The sequence below is a fragment of the Emys orbicularis genome, chromosome 24 (assembly GCF_028017835.1).
Source record: "Emys orbicularis isolate rEmyOrb1 chromosome 24, rEmyOrb1.hap1, whole genome shotgun sequence".
NCBI classification, from domain to species: Eukaryota; Metazoa; Chordata; order Testudines; family Emydidae; genus Emys; species Emys orbicularis.
In genome coordinates this window covers 5,439,767-5,467,156 of record NC_088706.1, presented here as the reverse complement: position 1 = coordinate 5,467,156, position 27,390 = coordinate 5,439,767, and the positions used below count along the sequence as shown (strand labels likewise).

Below are 27,390 nucleotides of genomic sequence, written 5' to 3'. Positions count from 1 at the left end.
TCTACACTGCCACCTGGATTCTAGCTCTGGCTCCGACACTCACCCAGGTGCCTCAGTTTCCCATTCTGTAAAGCGCTTTGAGATCCACCGATGAAAAACTCAGGGAAGTTGCTCAGGGTTGTCGTTTTATCCCTGGTTCAGCAGGGACCCGTGGCTGGATCATGCCAGCCATGGCACAGGGGATACAGCTGGAGTGCTTGGAATGGGACAGGTCACCTCACCTGAACCCTCCCGGCTCACCTCGTGGGTGGAGTGGCCTCTTCTTGCTAATCCGAGGAGTTTTTAATGCCGCTTGACGGAAACTCCAGCCTCTGTCACCCATGTTCCTGTGCAAGAAGCCCCAACCCCGTGCGCAGCCTGCAAATAAGGAAGTGGGGATCGTGTCACTACAGATAGCATATGAAGTGTGACTCCCTCGCCGCCCCATTTTGCACAGCTTCCAGAGTCACTGGGCGGGGGAATCCAAGCACGAAGCATGCACAGGGAATTCGCTGCCGCAAATGAAGCAAGCTCGGGCTTGCAAAGGGTGGGGTGAAGAGTTCATCCAATTAAGCATGGAAATAGCAGCCATGCAAACCCGGGGGGGGGGGGGATTGCTGCAGTTTATGAATTATGCATCCGACATGCACGGAGCGATGAAGGCTGCCCCCCCGGTGCACACATTGCAGCCCCCTGCGCCTCCTTCCCCGGGGGCTTTGCAGGGAGCAGGACTCAGGAGGAGGCGTCACTTCCAGTGCGGGCTGCGCTGCTGTCACATCCGGCCCTGGCCGCTCGGAGCGAGGGGAGGAGACACGGGCTGCACCGGCCGAGGAGCCTGGAGCGACCGGGAGCAGCGCGGCGCGCCGGGCCCAGCCTGGAGGGGCCCCCGGGGGGGATGCGGGAGGCCGCGCCCGGCTCCAGCTGCTCAGCGCGCCAGTGGGCCCGGTACCGGTTCGGAGCGGGCAGCAGCGGCCCGGTTCGCAGTGGGGCCCGGTACCGGCTCGGATCCCGGATGCTCCCAGCTCCGGAGATTGCAGCGGATAAAGGACCGAGGTGCCCTGCCTAGGAGCCCCCAGCCCGTCCGGCTGCAGCCCCCAGCCCGTCCCGCTGCCGATCCCCTGCAGCCCCCAGCCCGATCCGCTGCCGATCCCAGCCCGATCCGCTGCCGATCCCCTGCAGCCCCCAGCCCGATCCGCTGCCGCCCCCATCCCGTCCCGCTGCCGATCCCCTGCAGCCCCCATCCCGTCCCGCTGCCGCCCCCAGCCCGATCCGCTGCAGCCCCCAGCCCGTCCCGCTGCCGATCCCCTGCAGCCCCCATCCCGTCCCGCTGCCGCCCCCAGCCCGATCCGCTGCAGCCCCCAGCCCGTCCCGCTGCCGATCCCCTGCAGCCCCCAGCCTATCCCGTTGCAGCCCCCAGCCCATCTGGGAGCTGATTCAATCTCCCCCGTACCGCCTCCCCCAGCTGCGATCACCTCCCCCCCCCCGTCCCATTAGCAGCTGATTTCCCCCCTCGCCCCTTCTTTCCCTCTGCCCCCCCGGCTGCTGGTGTCTTCCTCCCTCGGCTCCTTCAATATCTCCAGCTCCGGACTCGCCCTGCTCAGCAGAGCCCGAGGCGCCTGCAGAATGTGGGGGTGAATATCCCAGGTTTCTAGCGTGCTGTGTGTGGGGTGCATTGGTCAGTGGGGGTGGGGGAGGTCCCTTTCCCGGCATTGGCTTCTGCAAGGGCAGGGTTGCAGCCAAGTTGTGTAAATCCAAATGCTGCCCCCCTCTGCCCCCATTAAGTTTGGAGTTAGACCCTTGCAGAGGGGGGCTAGTTTTGTTTTCTTTTAAGCAGTCGTTTCCCCCGGTGGCTGGTCCCTTCTTCTGCCCCCAAAATACTGTTGTCATGCCGGGTGCATGTGCGTCTGGGAACAGAGATAAGTGTGTGTCCCTAGCATAGATACTTACATGCGTTTTGTAGCTCTGTAATGGTGCTGTGTCTGGCTGCAGTGTAGATAAGTGTGTGTGTCTGGGGCAGATAAGTGTGTGTCTTACGCTGCACGAGTCTAGTACAGACAGGTGTGTGACTGTCTATAGAATCATAGAATATCAGGGTTGGAAGGGACCTCAGGAGGTCATCTAGTCCCACCCCCTGCTCAAAGCAGGACCAACCCCAACTAAATCATCCCAGGCAGGGCTTTGTCAAGCCGTAGTATAGAAAAATGTGTGTCTGTAGTGTAGACGGGTGTGTGTAGTTTTTCTATTCTGCATGTCTGTAGTGTAGCCGTTGTGGGCGTGAGCCTGTACTGTAAACGTGTGTGTTTCTATCCTGCATGTGTCTATAGTACGCATAAGTGTGTGCCTGTAATACAGGTGATTGGGCGTGTGATCATGTATTCTGGTTTTGTCTCGTGCATGTGTCCGTGAAAAACAAGCATACATTAGTGTTTGTGTGTGCATCTCTACAGTGTGTGCCTGTCATACGTGGTGCGTTTGTATACACGTGTCTGATAAAGCAATGCGTGTGTATCTTGCGGACGGGTCATGCGGCAGCACGTGTGTCTAATGGCACATGTATATGGTGCGTCTGTCATGTCTGTGTGGCAGACACGTATGTCTAGTGTGGACAGGTGTGTTTTTCTATGTTGTATGTCTCTAATGTACCATTTATATAATGGGAGGGGAGGATCTGTTCTGCGAAGTAGCTGCACAAAGCAAAAATATCCCAGCAGGAGGGAAGAATGAAATGGAAGGAAGTGAGCCGCTGATCCTGGGACCTATTTGGGGGGGCTAAGGGGGGAGGGGCTGAATAGATGATTTTCCATCTCCCTCCTGCCCCCCATCAGCAGGGGGAAGTCACATCAGAGGCCCGATCCATATAAGCCTTCTATTTCACGGGCCTCTTTCCCTCCACCCTTTCCTCTTCTTTCCCCGCCTGCGGAAGCAGCTGGAGTAGAATTCCTCGGGGTCTGGGCTAGTTTAACATTCCTCAGTCCGGAGGCTCTGCCCAAACTTGCAGAAACCACTCTGGCGTGTGTGTTAAGTTCTGTCTCCTGGCTGTGAGTGTGTGGCGTTGTGTCATTTCTGGAGTGGATGTGGTGCCACACTACTATGGGGATTATGGTAGCACCCGCAACATGCTAGCCCCATGTCCCGTCCTTGAGCTTTGCGGGTGGGGACAGGGAATCTGTCAACCAGATTGCAGGATCAGGGCCATGATGGGCATTGTGTATTGTGTTGTGTGTGGGGTTTGAGGCGCAGGAGGTGTGCCGTGTGTGTTGGTGATCAGCGTGCGTTGGTCAGAGTGTGGCTTCGGTAGGTGAGTGGTATGGGCTGCACGTGGTTGTTGTCAGTATGAGTGTATGTGTGGTTTTCGGTGTGTTGTGTGGCTGTGCTGTGTGTGGGTTTTGGTGGCGGGTGTATGTTGGGTGGGTGAATTATGTATGAGCAGAGGACTGCGTGGGGGTGGTTTTTTGTGGTTTTTGGTGATGGTATGTGGGTTTTGGTGACCAATATGTGTTGTGTGGGCGTACTGTGTGTATTTTATGGGGAGGGCTGTGTAATATGTGATTTTTGGGAGGAGGGTGTTGTGTGAGTGTGTATTATGTGTTGTGTTTTGTGGGATTTGGAGTGAGGGTGGTATATTTTTTGTGTGTCTATTGTGTATTTTCCAGCAAGCGGGTTGTATTGGGTAGGTGTAAAACGTGTTTTTGGTGAGGTGATGAGTGTTCTGTGTTTTCAGTGAAGAGGGTGTGTTTTGTGTGTTTTCTGGGGAGGGGTGTGTATTGTGCGGTTGTGTTTTGTGTGTTTTCTGGGGAGGGGTGTGTATTGTGCGGTTGTGTGCTGTGTAGCTTTCAGAGCGTGGGCTGGGATGCTGGTTTTGCCATGTTGCACTGCATGTCGTTTCTCATGAACCCCTTATCCATCCCCTTCAGTCCTAGGGCATTGCCGACAGGTGTGGACGGAAAGAGGGTGGCCAACCCTACCTCGACCGGCGCCGCGGTGCGCAGGAGATGCCTGGCCTGTTGGTTCTGATGGCCACCGTGGCGAGGGGAGGCTGAGGAGACGGGTTGTTACCAGGCCAGATCTGCTGATTTTTAAAAAAAAAACCTTTTGATTTTGTTCGTTAAATTGAAAAATAAACTGAACTCCGCGCTCGGTGCTGCCGCTGCCGCCATGAACGGACTGTCGGTGAGTGAGTTGTGCTGCCTCTTCTGCTGCCCGCCCTGCCCCAGCCGGATAGCGGCCAAGCTGGCCTTCCTCCCCCCGGAGCCTACTTACGCCGTCGTCCCCGAGCCGGAGCCCGTGGGCAGCACCAGCTCCCTGAGAGGAGGCACCGCGGGGCGATGGAAGCTGCATTTGACGGACCGGGCGGATTTCCAGTACGCCCAGCGGGAGCTGGACACCATCGAGGTGTTTCTAACCAAGAGTGGCCGGGGGAACCGGGTCGGCTGCATGTATATCCGGTGTGTGCCCGGCGCCAGGTGAGTGGCAAGCTGCCGACGGGGCTGGGAGCTGAGCCCTCTTTGCAGAGCAGGGCACGACGGCAGGTGTTGGTTGCTGCTGGGGGTAGGGTTCCCGACTCAGTTGGACCAAGGGTCTGATCCCGTCCCGCAGATCCTACCTTGTAGGCAGTGTGCCATTCTGTGCCAGTGCAGCTCCGCCGTGGCGCCACTTCCTGACCTGCAGCGACCCGGTGCCAAATCTGGCACCTTCCCAAGCGAGATGCCCAGTCACAGAGATCTGGAGACGCCCCGGCCAATGCTCACTGGGGATTGGCTGTCAAAACCTGTTTTGCTCATAGCTTGAATTGGGGATGAAATTAAACAAAAAGATCGAAGGAGAGGGAGGTGGGAAAAGGCACAGAGCTTGGGGCACGGAACCTGTTTTCCGTTTCCAGCCCTGCGACACGGACTCCTGGCTTCCGTCCCCAGCCCTGCTGCTGACCTTGAGCAAGTTGCTTCCCCTGCTCTGTGACTCAGTTTCCCCCATCTGTAGAATGAGGGAAATGGCGCTATACCTGGGGTGGGGGTTGTGCCACTTAATTAGCTGATAGTTGTGAAGTGCTGTGAGATCCGCCAGTGGATGCTGCTGGCGCAGGGCAGAAGGTTATTGAATAATAATGGCGAGCCTGCATCAGGCGTATGGGTGAGTTGTGCTGTGCTCCGGGTGTCCAGGCTGCCTGTGGGAGCCCTGCCCCTTCTCCGGAGACATTCACAGCTCATATGGGGGCCCTGGGGGCCGATTCCAGGCTCCCAAGGATGGGTTGCCAGGCGAGGCCTTGTTGCCCACCTCTGATTGGCCGGTATTCCCTCACCTGAGTGTAGGGGCCTGGGCTCCGGCTTGCTGGCACCTTGGTTCAGGTGGCAGAGCTGGGGGCAGGGAGGGGCGGAGCGAGCAGTAGCTTTATTTATGGACTGTGGACCCGCGCTGGGTCCTTTCTCTGTCCCCGCCCCCAACCGATCTTCAGCCCCACTCCCCTGCCCCACTTAGCGGGCTGGGCTCATTAGTCTCGTTAGCTGAGTCCGGGATTTCTAGACCCTGACTCTCACTTGGAACCCCAGCCGCTCTCCTGAGCTAGGAGTCCCAGTGGAATCGCATCCCCTCCCCCCAGACCTCTGTGCCCCTCATGCCATGATTTGCGAGACCCCACACGCTCAGGCATCTGCCCTGGTGTGTCTTCCTCCCCGTTCTCACCCTGCTGCCACAGAGGGCATCAGCCCATGAGCTGCTCAGGTTTCAAGGTTCCTCCCAAAAGTACGTGTCCCCAATCCAGCAGTCCCGTCTCCCTCCCTTCCATGGTGCCCCACTCCTTCCCACTGCCTTCGGTGTGCCCGGATCGGGCCTTGAGAAACCAAAGCAGGGTCCCTCGGAGGTGCTGGGATCAGAGCTGTGGTGCGATGGGCATTGAGAAGACCCTCTCTGCTGGCAGCGGGGAGCATATAAGGAGGCCAATGAGCCCCATAGAATGTCAGTGTCAATTAACCTTCCCTTCCCTTCCCTCCCCAGGCCCACCCACACCTCACGGACAGCTCACAGCCTTTCCCTAGCCCTGGCGAAGGGCTGGGTCTGCCTTCTCCTCAGGGCAGGCGTCTGTTCAGTACCTCTCCATCCGCTGGATATGCGGGGGTGGGTCTCAGCCCAGTGGTAGGTTGGTGTCCGCAATGGAAGAGCCACCATTGGATCCCCTTGCCGACCATGCAGCAGTGAGGCCAAGGACTGACCGGGCTGTGATCCCAGTGCTGTCCCTTCCCAAGTCAGTCCAGGCCCATGGCTGGGGCGGGCTATGGATGTACTGCGCAGAAGGGCTGTTGCTCTCCAGCGCCGCTGACCGCATACTCTATGTTTGTTTCAGCCAGTGCTTCCCAACCTGTTCTGTCTCGGGGTCCCGCCCACACAAAGCCAGGATTCCCCTCCCACCTAGCAATATGGGGCAGGCAGGGGTAATGTGACCCTCAGGATGAGAACTCATGACTCAGGTCAGCTGGTGGTTTCCATCTCCAGGTGCCCAGCCTGAGATGGCTGGGGAGTGCTGGGCACCCAGGACCCCAGCTGGTGTCATTGGGCTCCGCGGCTGCTCACCATCTCTGAAAACGACACCCATGGGCTGATGTCCTGGCCCTGCAGAAGCCAGTGGGAGTTTTGCCATTGACTTCAATCGAGCCGGGATTTAGATTCATAGAGTTTAAAGCCAGAAGGGACCATTAGAACATCTTGTCTGACCTCATGTGTATCACAGGCCAGAGAATTGCACCCAGTTATCCCTGTATTGAGCCAAATCACTTGTGTTTGGCTAAAGCAGTGGTTTTCAACCTGGGGTCCGCGGGCCCCTGGAGATCCGCAGACGATGGGGGTCTGCACTTCCATTCGAAATACTTTAGGGGCCTGCAACTGAAAAAAAGTTGAAAACCCCTGCGTTAAAGCATCTTGCAGAAGGGCATTGAGTCTAGATTTGAAGACATCCAGAGGTGATTTCCACCTGGTAGCTTGCTCCAGTGGTTGATCACTAGGCTTCCCTAGGTGTCTGAAGTTGTGATAATAGAAGCCAACAGAATCAGGGGCTGCTTTGGCAAATTTGGGTCTAAAATGTTAGAGATTTTATTTCTAAATAGGAAAAAAAAACAAAAAAAAACAAAGACAGAAGAGATTTAAAGTCACAAATATGATTTTATATATTTCCTACTTCGCCCCTTCTATTTGATTTGGGATCATAGATTCAAGGCCAGTTGGGACCACTGTGGATCATCTAGTCTGACCTCGTGCATAACGAACTGCCCCAAAATAATTCCTAGAGCAAGTCTTGTAAAAAAACATCCAATCTTGGTTTGAAAACTGTCAGTGATGGAGAATCCACCATGACTCTTGGTAAATTGTTCCAATTGTTAATTACGCTCACCATTAAAAATGTGCGCCTTATTTCCAATCTGAATTTGTCTAGCTTCAACTTCCAGCCATTGGATCGTGTTAGACCTTTCTCTGTAGATTGAAGAGCCCATTATTATATCTTTGTTCCCTGTGAATAACATCTTAACACGTAGAGACCTAGATCTTTGCTGTCAACTCGCCTTGCAGGGCAGAATAATCCCGAGATGGAGGGCGTCTCAGATACTTAACTTACCTTCTACATGCCCAGGCTAGCAACTATTTGTCATGGGCAAGTGAAATATCACTAGTTCCCCATCTGCCCCCCATGATTCTGTGCTATTTAGGTTCTGATTCCTTACCCATCACCGTGGTATCTGAGCGCCTTTCTCCGGAGCGTGTTTATTATGTGTATTACACAGGAGCATCCAGAGGCTTTTATCTTCCTCCACTGCGCCTCCCTGCCCCCTCACCTATCTCACCTGCAGTTGATTTTGTGCCTGGGCTGGTACATTTTGCTAGGCTGCGTGGGGCTGAAATTGTGCCAATCTTATCCAAGGCTCCATGCTGCCCCCTGTAGGCTGGAGTGGGACTTGTCTGGCCCACTCCTAAACCTCTAAACATTTGTGGCGGCACCCGGCAGTGACAGCTGGGGAAGGGAGCAGCACCCAGACCGCCTCATGTTGTATGTGCCCTGCCCTAGAGACTGCTGTTCATCCTGCCTGCGGTTAGGGCTTGCAGGGGCATGGCTGAGTTTGGGAACCAGCAGCTGCTGCGTAAGCTCTCTGCACAGCCGGGAGCTTCGCAGCTGCCTTCGGAATTCCTGTGTCACTGCCTTTGTTCCTGACGGCTGACATGTAGTGTGATGCCTGTTGCCTGGGCCACCTTGGGCATTGGGTCTCTCAAACTGGGTCGCTCTTTGGATCGGAGATCTCCAGAGGTCAGTGACTCAGCAGGGGGCACTCTGCCCTCGGAGGCAGTGCTGCCTCACGCTGTATGGGTGGAAGTGGGTCTTTCTGTCCATGTTAGACCTGGCTCCTGGTCCTGGTTGAATCCTTGCTTAGGTGGTTACCTTCTTCTGAGGCCAATCCTCCCTGCAGGGTATTCCACACTTCCTGTCCTAAACGATTACATAGCGTGCCAGTACAGGGTTAAACAGCTGCCGTGTTCCCACTCCAGAGGTGGGTGCCTCTTAGTGGTGGGTGAAAAGGTCCCAATCGGTGTACAGTTCCTGCTTGTAATGAAACTTAATGAAAGGGCGTTTGTGAAGGGCTTTGACAGCGTTAACAGCATGAGACTAAGGCCATGTCTATGCCACTGCGCCACTGTAGCATTGTAGTGTAGATGTTTCCTATAGCAGTGGAAGTTAACCCAACTCGCTAGGTTGATGGAAAAATTCTTCTTCAAGTAGTGTCCCTGTGGCTGCTCTGCTATAGGTGCCTCTTGAGCCCTTGGTCGGAGACTTTTCCGCTAGCAGTGTCCGTTTGGGCCACGCGTGCACCCTGTGCCTCCTCCTGCCGAACACCGAGGCCTTATAGGGACAAGCGGGTGAACCGCCCTCAGTTCCTTCTCTAGCCTGAGACAGAGCCCTAGCGTCCTCTTGGGTCTCTCCTCGGCCCCAAGGGTGTTCTCCGAGGTCCTGGTGGTAGTGGCTGCTGATCCCCGACAGGAGGCAATCCTGGATTATCTGCGGGATTTGAAGAAATTGAGGTTATCAGTTAACTCCGTTAAGGTCCATTTGGCTGCCTTTCATCCAAATATAGAGGGATTTTCCATATTGGCTCATCCTGTATCTGGATTTTTTATGGGTTTGGGGAATCTCTATCCCCAGACTAGAGACTCAACCCGACCCCAACCCGGGACCTCAATCTGGTACTCAGTTATTTTATGAAACATTTGAACTTATGGTAACCTGTTCTCTACTCCATTTATCTATGAAGACAGCCTTTTTAGGAGCCATCACAATGCCTGTAGAGTTGAGGAGATTGGCACCTTGATGGCGGATCTCCCCTTTACAAGAATAAGGTTTCTTTACGCCCACGCCCCAAATTCTTACCTAAGGTTCTCTCAGAGTTCCACCTCAACCAATCTATTCATATGTCATTGGTTTTCCCAGAGCCATAGACCTGTTCTGTTTTCATACCCTGGATGTTTGAAGAGCACTGGCCTTCTACTTGGATGGGACCAAGTGATTTCAAAGGTCTCCCAGGCTGTTCATCTCCGCAGACATATCCAAGGGATCTGCGATTGCTGCTCGGAGACTGTCGAAGTGGATAGCTGGATGTATTGTCACTTGTTATGAGATCGCAAGCATTTATCATCCTCAAAGGTGACAGGACATTCTACCAAATCACAAGAAACATCCACAGCATTGCTTAAGAACATCCGATGTCTGAGTTACGTAGGGCTACCATGTGGGCTTCAGTACATACATTTTCGAAGCACTACACCTTGATACAGGCCATCCGATCTGATGCGGCTCAGGGTATAGAAATACTATTTTCAGTTCTGAAGCTCCCTCCTGCCTGTGGGGAAATTGCTCAGAAGTCCCCTGAAGAGGAGCACCCATAGGGACACTACTTGAAGAAGAGATTACTCACCTTGTGCAGTGACTACAGTTCTTCGAGATGTGTGTCCCTATGGGTGCTCCCCTACTTGTTCTCCTTCCCCTCTGCTTCGGACGGTTCTCTGCGGAGACATTTGAGTGGAGAAGGCACGGAGGGCGGTTTGCCGACGTACCCCTGTATAGCCTCAGTGTCCAGCAGGAAGCGTTTAAGGGTGCATGCGCGGGCCGAACGGGCATTGCTATCGGAAAATCTCCGATCAAGGGCCCGAGAAGCGCATGCACATCTGAAGTGGAGCACCCCTACGGACGCACATCCTGAAGAACTACAGTTACAGCTCAACGGGAGTAACTTCTTCAGTTGCCCTAGCCTCATCTATGCTGGGGGTTAGGTTGGCTTAACTACGGCACTCGGGTCTGAACTTTTCACCCCCCCAAGTGACGTGACTAAGTCGATCTAAATTGTAAGTGTATAGCAGGGCCAGCAAAGAATGCCAGATGATACTAGAAAGGTTTTCTCAGCCTGAGTTTGGAAAGCCCATTACACAAGTAAGGTATATAGAGTATCCAAATGAGTGCTAATAAAGCCTACACCCTGTTCCCAACTATCATGCAACCTGTGTATACCACGTGTCACAGGAGAAACTACAGTAGAACCTCAGAGTTCCAAACACCTCAGGAAGGGAGGTTGTTCGTAACTCTGAAATGTTTGTAATTGAGCAAAACGTTACAGTTGTTCTTTCAAAAGTTTACAACTGAACATTGACTTAATACAGCTTTGAAACTTTACTATGCAGAAGAAAAATGCTGCTTTCCCTTTATTTGTTTAGTAGTTTACGTTTAACACAGTACTGTACTGCATTTGCTTTTTTTTTTTTTTTTTTGGTCTCTGCTGCTGCCTGATCGCGTACTTCCGGTTCCAAATGAGGTGTGTGGTTGACTGATCTGTTCGTAACTCTGAGGTTCTACTGTATGCTAGAAATAGATTTAGACATTTTAATGGGACTTATTTTTTGGTATCCCTCCACCTGTAAATTCCGGCGCCCGAGGCCCGCTCTGCACACAGAAACTACAGTGATTTTAGCTAAACTAGATTCTGAATTTGGTAACAAACCAAATGAAGCTTTTCCCAAGAGGAGGCCCTCTTGAATATGATTTAAGAGTGTCCACATCATAGGGCTGTTTGATCTAAATTGATTTAGAAACCGATTGACTTAAATCAGCCCAGTTACTGTGTGTCTAGATTAAAAGCCCTTTGCTACCATGACCAAGATTTCTAAAAACAGCTCAGCTTCCCATTTAGGCTTTAGGACCTGACTTTAAATGCTGTGTCCCGTCCTCCCCCGTTCCCCCCTGAATCTTGGTCCTTGTGTCTTACTGCAGCACGGCTCAGAAGGGGCCAATCACACCCTCCCCCCCCCACACACACACCCACATCCCCTCACGCCCCAAAAATAACCTCACATAGTTTGTCTGTGCATAAGCATCTTGTGGCTTTCACGTGCATGATCTTAGGCCCTTCTGAAGCAAGAAGTGAGAACTGTGTTTTCAAGTAGTATAAACCACCTGCTGAAGCAACATTGCCTAGTGGGTAGAGCGCTATATTGGGCCTCAGGGGACCCGGGTGTTCCTGGCTCTGCCACTGATCAGTGGATGACCTTGGGCAAGTCCCTGCCCCTCCCACGGTTTGTCTGCCTCTCTGTTTAGGTTGCAAGTTTTTTGGCACAGGGACTGTCTCTTACTATGTGTCTGTGCAGTGCCTAGTACGATAGAGCCCTGATAGAGCTCCTGTAGTACAACTCATAAGTAATAACAGCAGTCAGACCTTAAACTTAAACTGGTGTAGGCCCAAGTTTACCCATCATGGGCATCTGGCCAGGGTAAATTGGGTATAGCAGTGGAATAATTTTTGGGATGGCTGCTCCAGAGGAATGAATAAACTTTGGGGCAGGTTGGTTAATAATCTCTAGTTTCTACATAGCACTTTCCATCAGGAGATCTCAAAGCGCTTTACAAAGGAGGTCAGTGTCATTCTTCCCATTTTACAGATGGGGAAACTGAGGCACAGAGAGGGGAAAGTGACTTGTCCAAGGACTCCTGTCAGGCCTAGTGGCAAAGCTGGGAGTTGAACTCAGGGCTCGATCCAGAGTGCAGGTGAGGAGGGCAAAGGGCAGCGATAAGTGCAGTGTATGTGGGGTGATGTGTATCGGTGTTGGCCTGATTGGCCAGGGTCTGCAGGGCCGGGGCGGCGAGCTGGAGCCTGCCCCTTGGCACCTGACTTTGGCTGTGGGAAAGTCAAGGGCTCTCCCGGCTGCCCAGCGGAAGACGGTGCCCACAGCTGTCGTTGAGAGGAGCAGGAGGCATCGTGGCCGAGGCACCTGGAGCACAACTGAATTCGGCTGGGCCGGCCTAAGCTGCCGGCGTGGGGTGGGGGGGGAACCAACCCAGGTGCTAGGGAGTGAGGCCTGGACCAGGGCAGGGGGCATGGGTGAGAGAGCCTGGAATCCAAAGGTCACCCAGCCAGACCGTACCAAGGGTCAGCTGGACCGTACCAAGGGTCAACCGGACCAGATCACACCAAGGGTCACACAGCCAGACCGTATCAAGGGTCACCCAGCCAGACCGTACCAAGGGTCAGCTGGACCGTACCAAGGGTCAACCAGACCAGATCACACCAAGGGTCACCCAGCCAGACTGTACCAAGGGTCAGCTGGACCGTACCAAGGGTCAACCGGACCAGATCACACCAAGGGTCACCCAGCCAGACCGTACCAAGGTTCAGCCAGATCACACCAAGTGTCCCCCATCCAGACTGTAACAAGGGTTAGCTGTACCATATCAAGGGTCAGCCAGACATTACCAAGATTCAGCTGGACCAGCCAGACTGTACAGGGGTCAGCCAGATTGTACCAATGGTCAGACAGATCATACCAAGGGTCAGCCAGAGCAGCTGGACCATACCAAGACAGCAGCGGGGGGAGGGGGAGGGGGACAAGAATTGAGCTGAGCAAAGCAGAAGTGGGAGGTTTTCGTGTCGTCCATTTCTGATGGTTTGAAGCCGTGGGAGAGGTCTGGGGTTGGATGCTGCCCTGGGGGCCGCACTCCCAGCCAGGCCACCTGCCGCCTGGCCCCCTTCCCGTCCCATCCTCCGGCACGGTTGGCGCCGATGGGCGGCTCAGACTCTCCGTGGCCGGCGTGAGGTCACACTGCCGTCTGTCAGAGACACCCGCTCTGGTCAGGGTTCGTTCCACCTCGCATCCAGGCCCACAAGCCCCGGACTTTGGGATGTGTCCGCTGGGACCCTGGTGCCGCCCGTCTGTCCTGTGGGGCTGTGCTCCTGCAGGCAGCGCTGGGACCTGGTGGCGGAGCAGGCAGGGCGAGGGGGGACCGGGGTTAGCAAAGAGGAACTGGCTGCCCAGGAGTGCCATAAAGAGCTGATCTAAGCACAGACCTGCCCCCGCCTTTCTCTGCAGGCTCCTGGGTTTAGCGCACCGTTAGGACAGGCCGGGATTGCAGGGGATTTCTTTGCCTCTAAGCCGACGAAGTGTGTTAGCACCTGGTCCGGCTGCAGATGCCGCCGGCCAAGCCTCTCTGCCTTGTCAATGTTGGTGGCGTCATAGACGCCGGCCCCGTCTGGCTGCCAGGTGCTCGGTCTCTGATCTTCTCTCTGGCTGCTGGGATCCAAGGAGCTTGTGGCTCCCTGCCCCTCCCTTCCCCTGGGCTGTGGACTACTTCGGAGCTGATTTTCCCTGGTGCATTTTGAAGATCTGCTCTCCCCTCAGAGTAAGGCCAAGTCACGTCCCCCGTCCTTGCTCTGAGCAGCATTCACACTTTGATGCTCACAACACGCCGAAGGGGGAGGAGTGCCCCCCATCTTACGAAGGCACTGAAAGGCCCCCACACCCCGCAGCACAACACTCCTAAGCATGGAACTGAGGTTAACTCTGCCCCAGTGGAAAGAGAGACAAGGTGGGCAAGGTAATGCTTCTTATTGGACCAACTTCGTTGGTGAGAGAGACAAGCTTTCCCCTCTTCTTCAGGTCTGGGAAAGGTCCTCCCAGCAAAATGCAAGGTGGAACAGTTTGATTAGCATATATTGTAAGTAAGGGGCCATTTAAGGCAGAGTTGTCCGTTAACACCTCCGCAGTCATAAGACAAAAAGAGGCGGTTAGTGGGTTACAGATTGTTGTAATAGCCATAAATCCAGTGTCTCTGCACTTTGTGATTTTTAGTGTCTAGCAAAGTTATGAATTTAAGCTCCCAGGCTCGTCTTTTGAAAGCGTTGTGCAGGTTTCCTTTGAGGACGAGGACTGACAGGTCAGGTACAGAGTGATCGCTTTGTGAAAAGTGTCCACCCACGGAGTGATAGGGCGTGTTTGGCTTTTATCATTTCCCTGTGTGAGTTCATTCGAGAGCTTAGTGATTGTCTGGTTTCACCCACACAGCTGTTATTGTGGCATTTCGTGCGCTGGATGAGGTACACCACATGCTGTGACAGGCATGTGTAGGACCCGTGGATCTGGAAAAGTGCGTTGGGGTGGGGGTGTTGATCGTTGTAGTGGTGGAGATCTCTCTGCAGATTTTGCATCTGTTGTTCTGGCAGGGTCTGGGGCCGCTTTGCGCTGGTGTGTCCTGGTCTGTGGGGAGCTTGCTTCTGATGATCAGCTTGGAGAGGTTAAGGGTTGAAGGCCAGAAATGAGGGTTCAGGAATTATTTCTTTCAGGATGGGGTCCCCATTGAGTATGGGTTATAGTTGTTTGATGACACCCCGTATGGATTCCAGTGTGGGATTGTAGGTGAAAACTAGAGGTGTGCAGTTGGAGGGGGTTTTATTTCTGGCCTGAAGCAGGTTCTCTTGGGGTTTTTGGGTGGTCCGTTCCATGATGCGATCTACTTCTCTGGTGGCGTGTCCTAGTTTGGTGAAGGCGGGTTTAAATGTGTTAAGGTGTGTATCCCGGACTTTCCCCTCTGAGCATATTCTGTGGTGTCTGAGTGCCTGGCTGTAGAGAACAGATTTCTTGGCGTGTTTGGGGTGGTTACTGGATCTGTGAAGGTAGGTGGGGAGATCCTGGGGTGTCTTGTATATGGTTGTCTGTAGGGTTCCATTCTGGAAGCTGATCCTGGTGTCCAGGAAGTTGACGCTGATGTGGGAGTGTTCCAGTAAAAGCTGTTTCCTCCTCCCCCACCTTGTCTCTCTGGTATCCCGGGACCCACACGGCTACAACCAGTGGGAAGAGTCACCCACTCCCCTCCCTCTAATGTGGTGCTTCTTAGCCCACCCCATGGCTTCAGCCCAGTGTGAACTCAAAGGGGAGAGCGCCACCTAGTGACTCAGCACCACTGCCTGCAGGTCTTCCTTCAGAGCCCACACCAGGCGTGTCTTGCACTGGCCCGTGGGGCAGTAACGACGGAGCGGGGAAGGGGGCAGCGTCCGCTTGTGAGATGTCGCTGTTCATTTCAATGGAAGGTCATTGGTCTCTCTGGGCCCAGCCCCCTGCCCTCACTGGGTCTGCGCCGTCTGACGTGGGCAGCCTCTGGCCTCTTGCCCCTCCCACTAGGAGCATGCGGGGGGGGGGGGGGGGCTAGGATGGGGAGCTGGGCGTTGGGTTCGGTTCTGCTGGAGTTACCTTTCCATCTCCCGCCTCCTCCCATCCTGTTCTCCTCTGGAATGACATTGGCACCGGGCCTCCCCTGCACCCTGGGCTCCTTTGCCCCCCCCCCCCCGGCTCCTCCATGCCCCCTGATCTCCCCTGCATCCTCTTCCCTTCCAAAACTCCCCTCCCCCATACCCCCTCCTGTGGCTTCCCCTGCCCTTGGCTAGCAAGGCGCTCCAAGCGGCTCCCCAGCCCTGTGCTGGGTCCCTGTGGGGGGCAGGACAGTTGGCGGGAGGCTGCAGTGCCCAGCAATGTCCCAGGGCCTCTGGCCGCCCCTCCCTGTGTATTAACCCACAGCTCTGCCCCGGCAGGTTCACGGTGCTCTTCTCCCATGGCAACGCTGTGGACCTGGGCCAGATGAGCAGCTTCTACATCGGCCTGGGCACCCGCATCAATTGCAACATCTTCTCCTACGACTACTCGGGCTACGGCGTGAGCACGGGGAAGCCCTCGGAAAAGAATCTCTACGCCGACATCGACGCGGCCTGGCAGGCCCTGAGAACGAGGTGAGCTCCTCCCGGGGCCGGCTAGCCTCCCCAGTGGCTCCACAGGCCCAAGGCTGCTGGGGAGGGGGAGTAAAGGGAAATGGATACAGGAAGATCTGGCCTTCCCGGAGTCCTGCTCAGGCAGTCAGTGCCTGGGGACCCCAGGCCTGGCATAACAGGGGCTGTGGGTTGGGATTGAGGGCATCAGCAGAGCTGTGGACAGGAAGGACCCCCACAGCCAAGGTAGCAGGGGGCTGCAGGTCAGGACTGGGGGGCATTGGCAGAGCTAGGAGGGATCCCAGGGCTGGCATAGCATGGGAGCTGTGGGTCAGGTTTGAGGGGCCTGGGTGGAGCTCAGGGCCAGAAGCGCGTGGGAAGGGGAGGGCTGCAGGTTAGGGTTGAGAGAGGCACCATGGCCCAGTGGATAGGCCTTTGGAGAGCAGAGTCCCACTCTGTGACTTTGGGCATGTCTCCCCTCCATGCCTCAGTTTCCCCCTATGTAAAACAGGGAGAACGATACCGACCTGCCTCGTAGGAGATGTGATGAGGGGTTTTGCTTATTGTGCGTCAGATGGAAGGTCACGTGCTAGAGCAGGGCCAAGGGTTATTTATGATCTGGACGACTGTCACCTGGTGGGACAGATTGCTCCTTTGGGGCAGTAGGGTGAGATTTCTGGGGCTTCCAGCCGTGTGCACTGTATCGGAGGGCAGCTTTCCCTGCGATCGCAGAGCCCCTCTGCAGGGAGCCAGGGAGCACAGACGTGTCACCGAAATAATGGGGGTGATAAGAGGGAACCCACCACACCTTTGTGAGCCTGGAAAAAGGTTCAAGTTTCAAAGCCTGAGAGTTGGGCTAAAAACGGGGGAGTATTTTGAGGGGGATGGGCAGATTTCTCAGTTATCTACAGAGGAGAGACAGCCTTGTGGCTTAAACCTCAGAGAGCTAGGACTCCTGGGTTCTCTTTCTGTCTCTGCCACCGACTCAATGGATCATGTCACTTCCACCTTGCGGTGCCTCAGTTTCCCCATCTGTTCAACGGGGAGGACCCAGGCTTGGGTGGATGAATGTGCATGGGGAGCCATGTTCCAGGTGAAGGGAGGTGCCCAGGGACTCCTGACTCCCAGCTCTGGAGCGCTCCGCTGGGATGAACTGTCCAGTGTCACTGGGAGATCTCATGTTTCTGTGGAGTCCCACCAAGCTCCATCCTCTCACCCTGCAACATGAAACTGTTGGGGGATCTGGCAAAGCAACGCTGGCAGCAGCATGCGGCCGCCGCCTGGCTCTGCCCCTCCTTGGGGCAAGGAGCCCCGTCCCTCAGGTCTCTAGGTCAGCCAGCGTGAAAGGCCAGACAATGCAGGGTGAGGAGAGCTCTCCTCATCCCAGCATCCCCCAACCCAGGCTACAGGGGGGTTGTTGGATGCTCAAGCAGTGACACCTGGGAGTGCGTGTGTGACGCGCCCTCTCCGTGCCCAAGCCACAGATGGAACAAGGAGAGCTGGGGAAATGTTTCCACTGAAACTTTTTTCAGCAAAAGAGGCATTTTCGGGTTGACCAAAACATTTTGCGAATTCACCTTGAGTTCGGCAAATTGTTTTGGTCAGAAAAAAAAGTCTAAATCCCCCTCCAAAATCCAAACAAGCAGCAATGTTTTATGATGACGTTTTGGAAACCAAATCTTTTCATTTTACGATTGAGAAAGAGTTTTAATTGTACTTAAAAACCAAAAAACCAGGGGTGGGGGAGGGGATGGAGGCTGACGAAGCTCAAAATCAAAAAGTCTTGACTGATTTTTTCGACTTTGCGAGTTGCTGAAAACATCTGAACGGTTTGGGTTTGGGGCGACCCGCAACGATTTTTCCCCAGTGTTTTACAGCTAGCCAGCAACCCCCAAACTCCATTTCTCTCCCAGCTCTAGATCTGAGTCTGTTACAGCCCCAGCTGGGAGCTTCGGTCAAGCGGTAGCAGCCCTGGCACGCTTTTAGCTCTGGAAGTCCCCGGTTTGGCCCCTGGTGTGTTGGCCGAGATGGCAGCTGTGGCCATGGGGACATCCAGGACATCAAGCAGCCACTGCTGCTGCTCGCCAGGGCAGCCGCCCGCCCTGAGGAGGACCAGCTGGCATAGAAGGCAGCAATTTGGTGGCTCAGCATTTCAGGTGGCTGGGAACCCGTCACTCCCGATGAGATACAGACAGCCCAGCTCGAGGTCACTGCAGAGAGTGCCGTGGGGGCAGGGAGGGCCAGGAAAGCCCCGTGGCCTGTGCTGTGGAAAACAGGAAACCTCGCTGGGCGAGACAGCCGCTCGGAAGGGGCTCGCAGGGGAGACCGCTGGTGGGGTGGGGGCAGGGCTGAGCTAATGCACGGGGCAGCGGGGGCGGGCAGGCTCCGGGGGAACCGTAGGGACGGAGCCTTCCCCTTGGGGTGGCCAGTGTGACCGTGGTCCAGGGCTGGTGGGTCCCAGCTCAGCTCCCAGGGGGCAGGGCCAGTGGAGATGGTGGCTTTAACTGGCCTCAGCGAGGAGGACAAGGGCTGCCCAGGCCCCAGAGGCTGACCTCCTCCTTCCTGGGCAGGGTGTGGTCGGGGACAGGGGCAGCATCAGGCATGGGGAAAGCTCACCCCCCAAGCAGCCAGGGCTGCGGCTGGGCTGTGGCTGGAAGGACAGTGTGAGTGGCGCTCAGCTGGTGGAGGGCAAGGCACCTCCTGTGTCTCCCCAGCGCCTCCTGCAGGTGGTTTAATGAGCAGGCTCTGGAGGGCGTTCCCGTCCCACTCCCAGTGCAGGCTGGCAGCTCGCCATGGGAGTGCGTGGGGAGCAGGGGCAGGTGGGCGGGATGCTGGGGGACAGGTGGCAGAAGGAAGCATCCTGGAGAACCAACCTTGATACATGAGCCCTGCTGCCTCGGCACGAAGGGACGGGCCCGGATGCTTTCTCCTGCCGCGCACCGATCGGCACCAAGGGGGGAGCTGTGTGGATTAGATGCGGGGGGCTGGTGGGTGCGAGGCTGAGAGTCTCAGAGGCTGCTCTGGAAGGTGTCCAGCATGGGGCAGTGGGGAGGTTTGTGCCCTTTTTGATACGGTAGGAAGAGGGCCTGGAAGGTTTGGTTTGTTCCGCCTGGTTTTGTGTCTGGCGGGGGCGGCAGGTCTGGTTTAGCTGGAGGACTCCTGGGGTGACTCTGAGATGTGCAGCAGGAGCTTTGAACTGGATGGGCAGGATCGCTGAATCTTCTTTCCAGGAAGTGTTTCTCCTACAGGAAATAAGGCGATAAGGGAAGTGGTGTAAACAGCCTGCGTGGAAGTCCCTTGACCAGAACTCCCCTGGGCATGCTCTGCCCATGTCTAACCCTGTCGACTCTGCTGTTGCTCAGCGTCTAACTGGGGCCAGGACGGCTGAGTTCCCAATGTGACAAACCACACAAGGAAACAAATAAAGCTTCAGACCTTTTCTGCATGTCGTTAGAGGATGCCACACTCCCCTCCCCCCCCACAGGTTCCCTTTATTACTAGTTGTATTAAAGCCCAGCTAAACCTGGGTCCATTGTCCCAGGTGCTGCACAGACACAGAGTGAGATAGTCCCAGCCCCAAAGCGCTCACAGCCTAGCTAGACAACGGGCAGGCAGGGAAACTGAGGCACGGGGTAGGGACTTGCCCATGGCCATTCAGTGGCAGCACTAGGAACAGAACCCAGCTCTTCTGAGTTCCAATCTGCTGCGCTACCACTCGGCCACACTCCTGCTACTGAGCAGGGAGGCGGGTTCCTCCTGTGGTCTTTGGAGGAGGCCGCCTGTCCCTCCTCTGGCTGCCTAGTGCCTGTTCGGAGAGCAGCCTGCACTGCGCCTGGGGTGTCACAGCCGCCGGCCTGTCGTCCGGGCAGTCACAGGCAGGGGCCGGCGTCTCTGCAGAGGGGGAAGCAGGAGGGAGAGGCCGGAGGCCGCGATTTATATGGTGGCACTAGACAGTCCCAGCCCGCCCAGCAGCTCTGCTCTGGGGTGACTCATCGCCCGGTGCCGTGGGGAGCCTTCCGGTTTGCGTGAAGGCAGGACGTGGGCTGGGCTCTGTTAAAAGAGAGAAGCCCCAGAGTGGGGTTGGGCACGAGGAGCCAGCTTCCCTCTCCGGGTTCGAGCTCAGCCCCAGGGCAGAAATGACCGGAAACCTGGCCCACGACACTTTAGCAGGTTGGTCTGTGGCCCAGTCAAGGCTTCCCGCCCTGAGTGGGGGCTCGCTGGCCAGTCCCTCGGTACCAGTATCCCTCTCCAGAGCAGGCTGCACTGGCACCGAGAAAACCAACTGGCAATTCCGTTGTATTTCACCCAGAGGGAAGGCTCCAAACTGGGGGGAAAGACCAAGCCCCCCGTGCTGACTGGGCCTCCGCGATCCAACCGGAGAGGTGTGTCCTTCTGGAGCAGGGGACGTGGGGGGAGGTAGTTTGCCCGATTGTTGCCCAGGCTGTGGGTAAACAGAAGCCTCTATCCCCACGGCTGCCAACGTGGCATCTTTCCCCAGCACCGAACGCCCGGGGGAAATGTACACTGGAGCCGCTGACGTTGCTAAGTGCTCAGCGTCTGCCTGGGTCCCGCGTGCGGCCCTGCCTCCGCCCTCGGTGCTGTGCGGAAGTAGGTCACAGCCAGGCAGGTAACCGGTCCTCGCCCTACAGGGCTCGTAATCCAGAGGATCCCTGCGGCTTGGAGCAGGCCAGGGGGCTGGCGGGTTGCTGCAGCCGTCTGCTGGGGGCGAGGGCTGGGGAGCCTGGTGTTGGCTAGCGGGGAGGCTGTGCTGGGCAGTTCCAGCTACAGGGCTGGCCCCCCGCCCGGGCCTGCTCGATGCCTTGCTTAAATTGATCCTGGGTGGGAGACAGTGAGACACGGAGACCCCAGACCTGATGGCTCGTCCCAGCCATCAATGGCCCCTGCTTCTCCTGCACCCTGCAGTCCCTCTGCTGGCTCCTGGCTGGGCCGCCCTCCTGCCCAGGGCCCTCCCTGCCTTGCTGATGCCTCTGCTCCGGCTCCCAACACTTCCCCCCACCCCCCTGCCCTCAGCAGCTCCCTGGGCCCATGCCTCCAGCTTGAGCAGCCATCCCCTCCGTCTCCCCCAGCTTTCCCTGCCCTACATCAGCCCCACAGGCCTGCACGGGCAAAGGGTGTATACGGGACTCAGTCATGTTCACTGTCGGGAATGAGCCAGGGCCCAGGGCAGCCCAGCCCTGAGGATCTTAGCGTGCCCAGGACCGAGGGGGGGGGGGGCGCCTCAGGCTGGTCTGATTGAATCTGGGGGGCGGGAGGGAGCCAGCCACCTGTGGAAGGGGCGGGGCCGAAACCCAGCGGGGATAAGCTAGTCACCATGGCAACCTGTGCAGTGTGTGTGTGTAGGTTGGCCCGCCGATGGGTGTTTGTTTCCGTTGATAGCGTTGGGGGGAGAGGCTAGAAGAAGGGGGCCCTGCCCTTCGTGCCCTGAGCTCCGTGGCAGCAGCCAGGAGGAGTGGGATCAGGCCCGAGGGCAGGGGGCCTGTGTGTTGGGAGCTGGCCCCTTTCCCCCCCCCCCCCCGCCAGGAGGCAAATCAGTGCCACGAGCCTGAGTCGGCATTTTCGCTGCTGTGCAGGGTTCAGCTCCCTGCTGCGGCTCTCGGGGGGAGCCCAGAGCCCCCCAGCAACACCTCCTGGGGAAGGATGGAAACAGGCTGCTGCGTGGCTGGGACTCAGGAGTCCGGGGTACAAGGCGATGTGAGCGTGGGGGGGTCACTCGGTCTCTGTGGTTGGGGGTGGTTAACCTGCCTTTTGCCCAGGTGGCCTGCAGGGAGACGGCCAGCTCGGGCTGCCCTTTGCATTGCTCTGTACTGGGGTCCCCGATGGGCTGGGGGGAATCCCACCACCTAGTGTCTTCTGCCCAGGGACCCTCAATTTCAGGGAGTCATAGGAGCCGGGCCTATCGGACCTTCTCCTGGCCCGGGCGGGACAGTTCCTTGTTCGCCATCAGCCTGTTGTGTTGGGATCTCCCTTCGGGGCTGCAGGGAGAACGTTTCCCCCCGCTGGACAGCACCTGGGAATTAACCCCCCGAATTCCCTTCCTGCCCAGGTATGGGATCAGCCCGGAGAACATCATCCTGTACGGGCAGAGCATCGGCACGGTGCCCACCGTGGACCTGGCCTCCCGTTACGAGTGTGCCGCCGTGGTGCTTCACTCGCCCCTCACCTCGGGCATGAGGGTCGCCTTCCCCGACACTAAGAAGACGTACTGCTTCGACGCCTTCCCCAAGTGAGTGTGTGTCCCCCCCCCCCCCCAGCTGGGGAGAGAGCTCAGCTCAGGCTGCCAGGGGACAATGGCCCAGGGTCCACATGGGCTCCAACTGCACCCGGCCCTTGGAGGGGTGGGGGGCAGCACAAGGGATTGTGGGTAAAAGGTGAGCCTTGGGGCTGCTTTCTGTGTGGCTGCCTTGGAAGGACACCTGATTATCCCCCGTCTCCGCGGGGGTGCATGGATGTCCGTTGGTGCCAGATGGCAGGATGCAGACAAACTGGTAAAGTGCCTGGGTCTGAAAATTGGTGCCCATCTGGCTGCCAGCCGTCGCTCTGGAAATCCAGCCACCCCTGGAAGGGGGCAGGGAGGCACCGGTTTAATCCTACCCTCCCCCATTCTCGTGCCGCTGCCACACCTGCGGGGCCCCAGAGCCAGCCTGGGGACCGAAGGTAGATTCTCCTCTAGAAGCAGCCACGTGTCCCCCAAAACAGTGAGCTCCCGTGGTGCCTGCACAGCGCTGCTTTGTACCCACAGCACCCCGCTTGCATTGGCCCCTCAGCCTGGGGCCCTCAACCCGCCTTGCAGACATTAGTTGCCCAAGTGGGCGTGGGAGGTTTTTCCTGCTTTGCGCAGCATCAGCAGAACGGGTTGTTACGTTCCGGTCGGCGCCCCGTGTAATCACAGTGACAGCCTGGCTCTGGTTTGCCCTGCCGACCTCTAGGGTACGTCTACAGTGCAGGAAAACACTGGCCATGGTCCGCCGATTCAGGCTGTGGGTCTGTAAAATTGCAGAGTAGATGTTCGGGCTGGAGTCTGAGCTCTGAGACCCCGCAAAGGGGAGAGGGGCCCAGAGCTCCAGCTGGGAGCCGGAATATCTACAGCAAATTGCTGGCCCTGCGAGCCCGAGTCAGCTGACCCGGGCCAGCCACGGGTGTTCCGTAGCCGTGTACACATACGGTCAGTTACAGGCAACGTCGATCACAGAATCATGGAAGTGTCGGGCTGGAAGGGACCCGGGGAGGTTGTCTAGTCCAGCCCCCAGCGCTGAGCCAGGACTAAGTAAACCTAGACAGGTTTTTGTCCAACCTGTTCTTAAAACCCTCCAGGAACAGGGATGTACCGACAGGAAAATCCCTAGGGAACTACGCCAAGAGACATGGTGGATCCTCCACCACTTGGAATCTCTAACTGGCGATCAGTCGGCTCTTTCTAAAGGATGCGCTCAGGCTCCCCGAGTTCTGAGCTTGTTGCAAGAAGCACTGGGGGAAATTCTCTGGCCCGTGCGTGCAGGAGGTCGGAGCAGATGACCACACCAGTCTCTTCTGGCCCTGGAATCTAGGAGTGGACGGGGCTGGCTTGGAGAAGCCCCCTGTTTTTACTTGTAGTCGGAGCACGGCGGAGCCAGAGTCCCTGGGGTTCGTCTTCGCTGCAGAAGAGGTGCGTTCTGAACTCAGGTTAGCGAACCGGGTGAAAACAGTAGTGAGGGCGTGGCAGCTTGGCTTTGGACTGGCCTGGGCTGGATATGGAGCTGCCATGTGCTGTTTCAACCTGAGTTCAGAACACGCCTCCTTGGCAGTGAAGACGTACCCTGATGGCCAGTCCCTGTGGAGCCCCTGCCCCCGGTCTCCTGGCACTCCTAGCAAGCCCATTGTTGTGGCTAACACTGGTCTGTGGGGTGTTAGAGGATACCCAGCCCCTGTTGTGAGGGGTTGCAGTCTAGCTTAGAATTGGGGGGGCAGGAGGGGGGTTTGCTGCAAGTCCTTATTGTAATTCCTCAGGCCCTCCACCCCCAACAGATTGTGCACCGGGCTGTGAGCTAGTTGGTTGCTTCCCCTCCTCCACCCCAGAGGTGGCTGCATTTCAGTGGTGGGGTCTGGGCCTGTTCTGGGGCGCCCCTCGTGGCAGGAGGTGCTTGATGCAGGGCAGCGTTTGCTCAGGGGGTTGTTTGCTTCTCTCCTCCCTGCAGCATCGAGAAGGTGTCCAAGATCACTTCGCCCGTCCTCATCATCCACGGCACCGAAGACGAGGTCATCGACTTCTCGCACGGCCTGGCGCTGTACGAGCGCTGCCCCAAGGCCGTGGAGCCCCTGTGGGTGGAGGGGGCGGGCCACAATGACATTGAACTGTACAGCCAGTACCTCGAGCGCCTGCGGAAGTTCATCTCCCAGGAGCTGGCCAGCCAACGCAACTGAGCCCCAACCGCCACCCCTGACTCTGACCCGGAGGAGGGATCAGGCCATGATGCCCCCATGGAGGTGTAACAAACTTGGGTGGCCTCAGCTCCAGCCCACACTGAGGTTGGCGAGCTGGTGGGATGTGGCCAGTCCTCAAATGTACATTGTGTTTCCAGGCACGGTGCTCCCGGCTCGGCCCACCCTCCGCCTCCCAGCCAGACACTACAGGCGGGACATGCTGGTGGCAGCCCCAGCTAGAGGAGTCCCCGTACAGTGGGGAAAAGACCGGCTCCACCTTCCCGACTCCTGCTCCGAGTGCTGAGGCCACTTTCGATCCGTCTCCGGAGCTTGCCGTGGGTTCTGTCCCCCCATCCCACTGCAAACAGCTCGGGAGCTCTCTGAGTTCTTTTCCCATCATGCAGCTGTTCTGACACTAGCAATGAGATGTCTTGGAGTCCTGGCCTGGCCGCAGATTTGGGGGGGTTAATTATCCCTGCAGAGCCCCATGCCTTTTCCTATCTGGGATCTGATCACTGCATGATACACCCCCCCCCCCCCATCCCCCTTCTGCCTTACCCAGTTCAGTAGCATCAGAATGGAGAAGCAGGGCTCTCTTCTCTTGGATCTAACACCAGTGAGGACCGGGAGGGCAGGGATGGAGGGGACCGAGTGGCGTTTGATCTCCCTGCTGGGAAGGAATGGCCTCGACGTGCAGCCCCTGCTCTCTGAAAGGGGTCGGGCAAGCGTGGCTAGGAGACGTGCGCCGTCCCCGATCTCCGGCATCCGTCCTGTTTTCTCTTTCCGCAAGACTCCCCCTGTATTTGGGGCACCCCCTTTCTTTACTCCCGATATCTACAGACAGATCCCTCGCGTCACGCTGGAAGGAGGGAAAAGAAGAATAAAGATTTAAGATGTAAAATTTTACACGACTTCTCACCAGGTGCCCAGCTGGGGCTTTTTTACACCTCGGGGCGTCCCAGAGCGGGTGGTTTTAGAGCCCAGCACACGGGGCGATTTATGACGCTTCGCATAGTGATGTGTCGTGCCAGAGGCCTGATTTCCCCCTTCCTCTCGAGCTCACAACTGCAGGCCTGTGAGCACAGTACGAGTTCACCAGCAGGGCAGCCACCCTGTGCCCCTCCCCCCCACACACTATCATGCCCCCCTCTCTGAGGTGGATGGAAGCCACTGGGGCACCCCCCCCTTTGCCAGCTCCATTCTGGGCTGTGCTGCCAGGGCAAGGGGGCACAGGAGCTTTATGCCACTTCTGTTGCCCTCCAGATGCTGGGGACTGAACCTGCCCTCAGGCTAAGTCAGAGCCACCCCGGGCTGCTCGAAATCTCTGGCGATCTGTGCTCCTATTTCTGGCTCCCCTCCCCGCAGTATCCGAGCCCCTCACGATCGCGAATGTATTTATCCTAACCCCCCTGGGAGGCAGGGCAGAGCTCTTATCCCCATTGTACAGAGGGGAAACTGAGGCACGAAGCGACTGTCTCAGGCTGATTTTAGTGGGAGTTAGGCAAAGGTCCCCCAGCGAGTGTGTAGCCAAGCAGGGACATGAACTAGCTAGCACCCCAGCCTATCCTCTCCCCAGAAGGGTGGGCAGTGCAGAATCTCTGACACCGTGTGCACTGGGGCTAGTGAAGCAGGCATCGTGTGGCTGCTTACGGCAGCTCTGTGCTGGGCTCGTGCTAGGGAATTCCCCTCCAGAGCCTTGCAACGTAACGGCCCCTCTGTGGCCCCAGAGCAGCGTATGGGGACCAGCGGAGGCTGGGTGGGGAGGGGGCAGACTGGCCTGAGGGGTGCAAATTACCCCACTTTAGAACGTGTCCCCCTGACCTAGACTCCCCCCTTCGCCCCATTTCTTAGAGTCCCCAACAGACTCTCTGCCCCGGGTGAGTTCCTGACGTGCTGTGCGGGAGGTTTGGAGCCTCTCCAGAGCTCTGGCTGTGCTGGTGTTTTCTCCCCGGTGCTGGGCACGGGGCTGGCGCGAAGCAGCCACCGGCCTTTCGGGCAGCTGGGGCCCCGGCCGCATTCCTGCAGGTGAGAAACAGCGCAAGAGGAACAAAGACAGGCCAGGCCTCAGCCCCGCAATTCTGACCTGCATGTGCATCCCCCTACCCCCAGGGCTGAGTTTTAACCCCAAAGGCAGCCAGGACGGCACAGAAAAATAGCGGGATGAATGTGGCACTCGGGAGAACGAGGGATTAGTCAGGCTGGTGTTTGCAAGCGTTCGCCACACAGCTCTGCTGGTGCCCTTGTCCTGATCTGCTCTCCTCTGCCTGGGGTCTCCCCCGCCCCGGCTCTGCCAGTGCCCCACAGCCCCCTGCCATTGCAGCCCCAGCTCTTCTGGTGACCAGCAACCTTGGCCTGGCTATGGGGGCGGGTCAGTGCGACAGGACTGACATCTGTGCAGACATGCTGGGAGCTGGCGCATCCAGCCCTACAGGAGGGGGAGCTTGTAAAGGGGACCCGGTGCAGAGGAGTGGGGATGGGAGAGTTGGGGGAAGGGAACCCCACTAGCAGCCAGCGAAAGCCTTGTGCCCCAGGTGCCCTGACGCCTGGCTCTGTCTGGTGGGTCTGAGTCCCGGCAGGGCTGGGGGTGGCGGGAGGGGTGGGGTCTTCCTCTGTCTGGGGCGGCATGTGGGGGAGGGACGTGTGCAGGGGACGCGGCTACTGGAGTGACGTCCACCGCACACACCTGCATTCCCCCCCACCACAGGGTCACACCTGCCCCCCCCATGTGCCTACTTCCCACGTGCACTCACTCATACGTATACCTCCCTGTGTTCACACTCACCCGTGTGCACGCTTACATTGGCACACACGGGAGTACACACCCACCTGCACTCCCAGCCATAAATATAAGAGCCCACGTCCCCCACACACGTGCCCCCCCATATCCGTGTACTCACACCCACAACCATGTACGCACACACCCAGGAGCACCCATTCACGCTCCTCCTGAGGG

The 27,390-nt window shown here is 57.2% G+C and overlaps 1 protein-coding gene across 1 annotated transcript; it reads left to right on the top strand.

Annotated features, from left to right (window-relative positions):
- Window positions 1-1,590: 1,590 nt before the first annotated feature.
- ABHD17A (abhydrolase domain containing 17A, depalmitoylase) lies at window positions 1,591-25,341 on the top strand. The gene is made up of 5 exons (XM_065422033.1): window positions 1,591-1,610; window positions 3,894-4,442; window positions 15,849-16,043; window positions 22,084-22,263; window positions 24,212-25,341. Exons 2-5 carry the CDS (start codon window positions 4,135-4,137, stop codon window positions 24,435-24,437), a joined length of 909 nt encoding a protein of 302 aa, XP_065278105.1. The 5' UTR covers window positions 1,591-1,610; window positions 3,894-4,134; the 3' UTR covers window positions 24,438-25,341.
- Window positions 25,342-27,390: the final 2,049 nt, after the last annotated feature.

Excerpts from the sequence above, each read along its gene's own strand:
- ABHD17A (XM_065422033.1), top strand. The coding sequence starts at position 4,135 with ATGAACGGACTGTCGGTGAGTGAGTTGTGCTGCCTCTTCTGCTGCCCG. Across the intron at positions 4,443-15,848 it reads CGGTGTGTGCCCGGCGCCAG|GTTCACGGTGCTCTTCTCCC; the intron begins GTGAGTGGCAAG and ends CTGCCCCGGCAG. Across the intron at positions 22,264-24,211 it reads TGCTTCGACGCCTTCCCCAA|CATCGAGAAGGTGTCCAAGA; the intron begins GTGAGTGTGTGT and ends TCCTCCCTGCAG.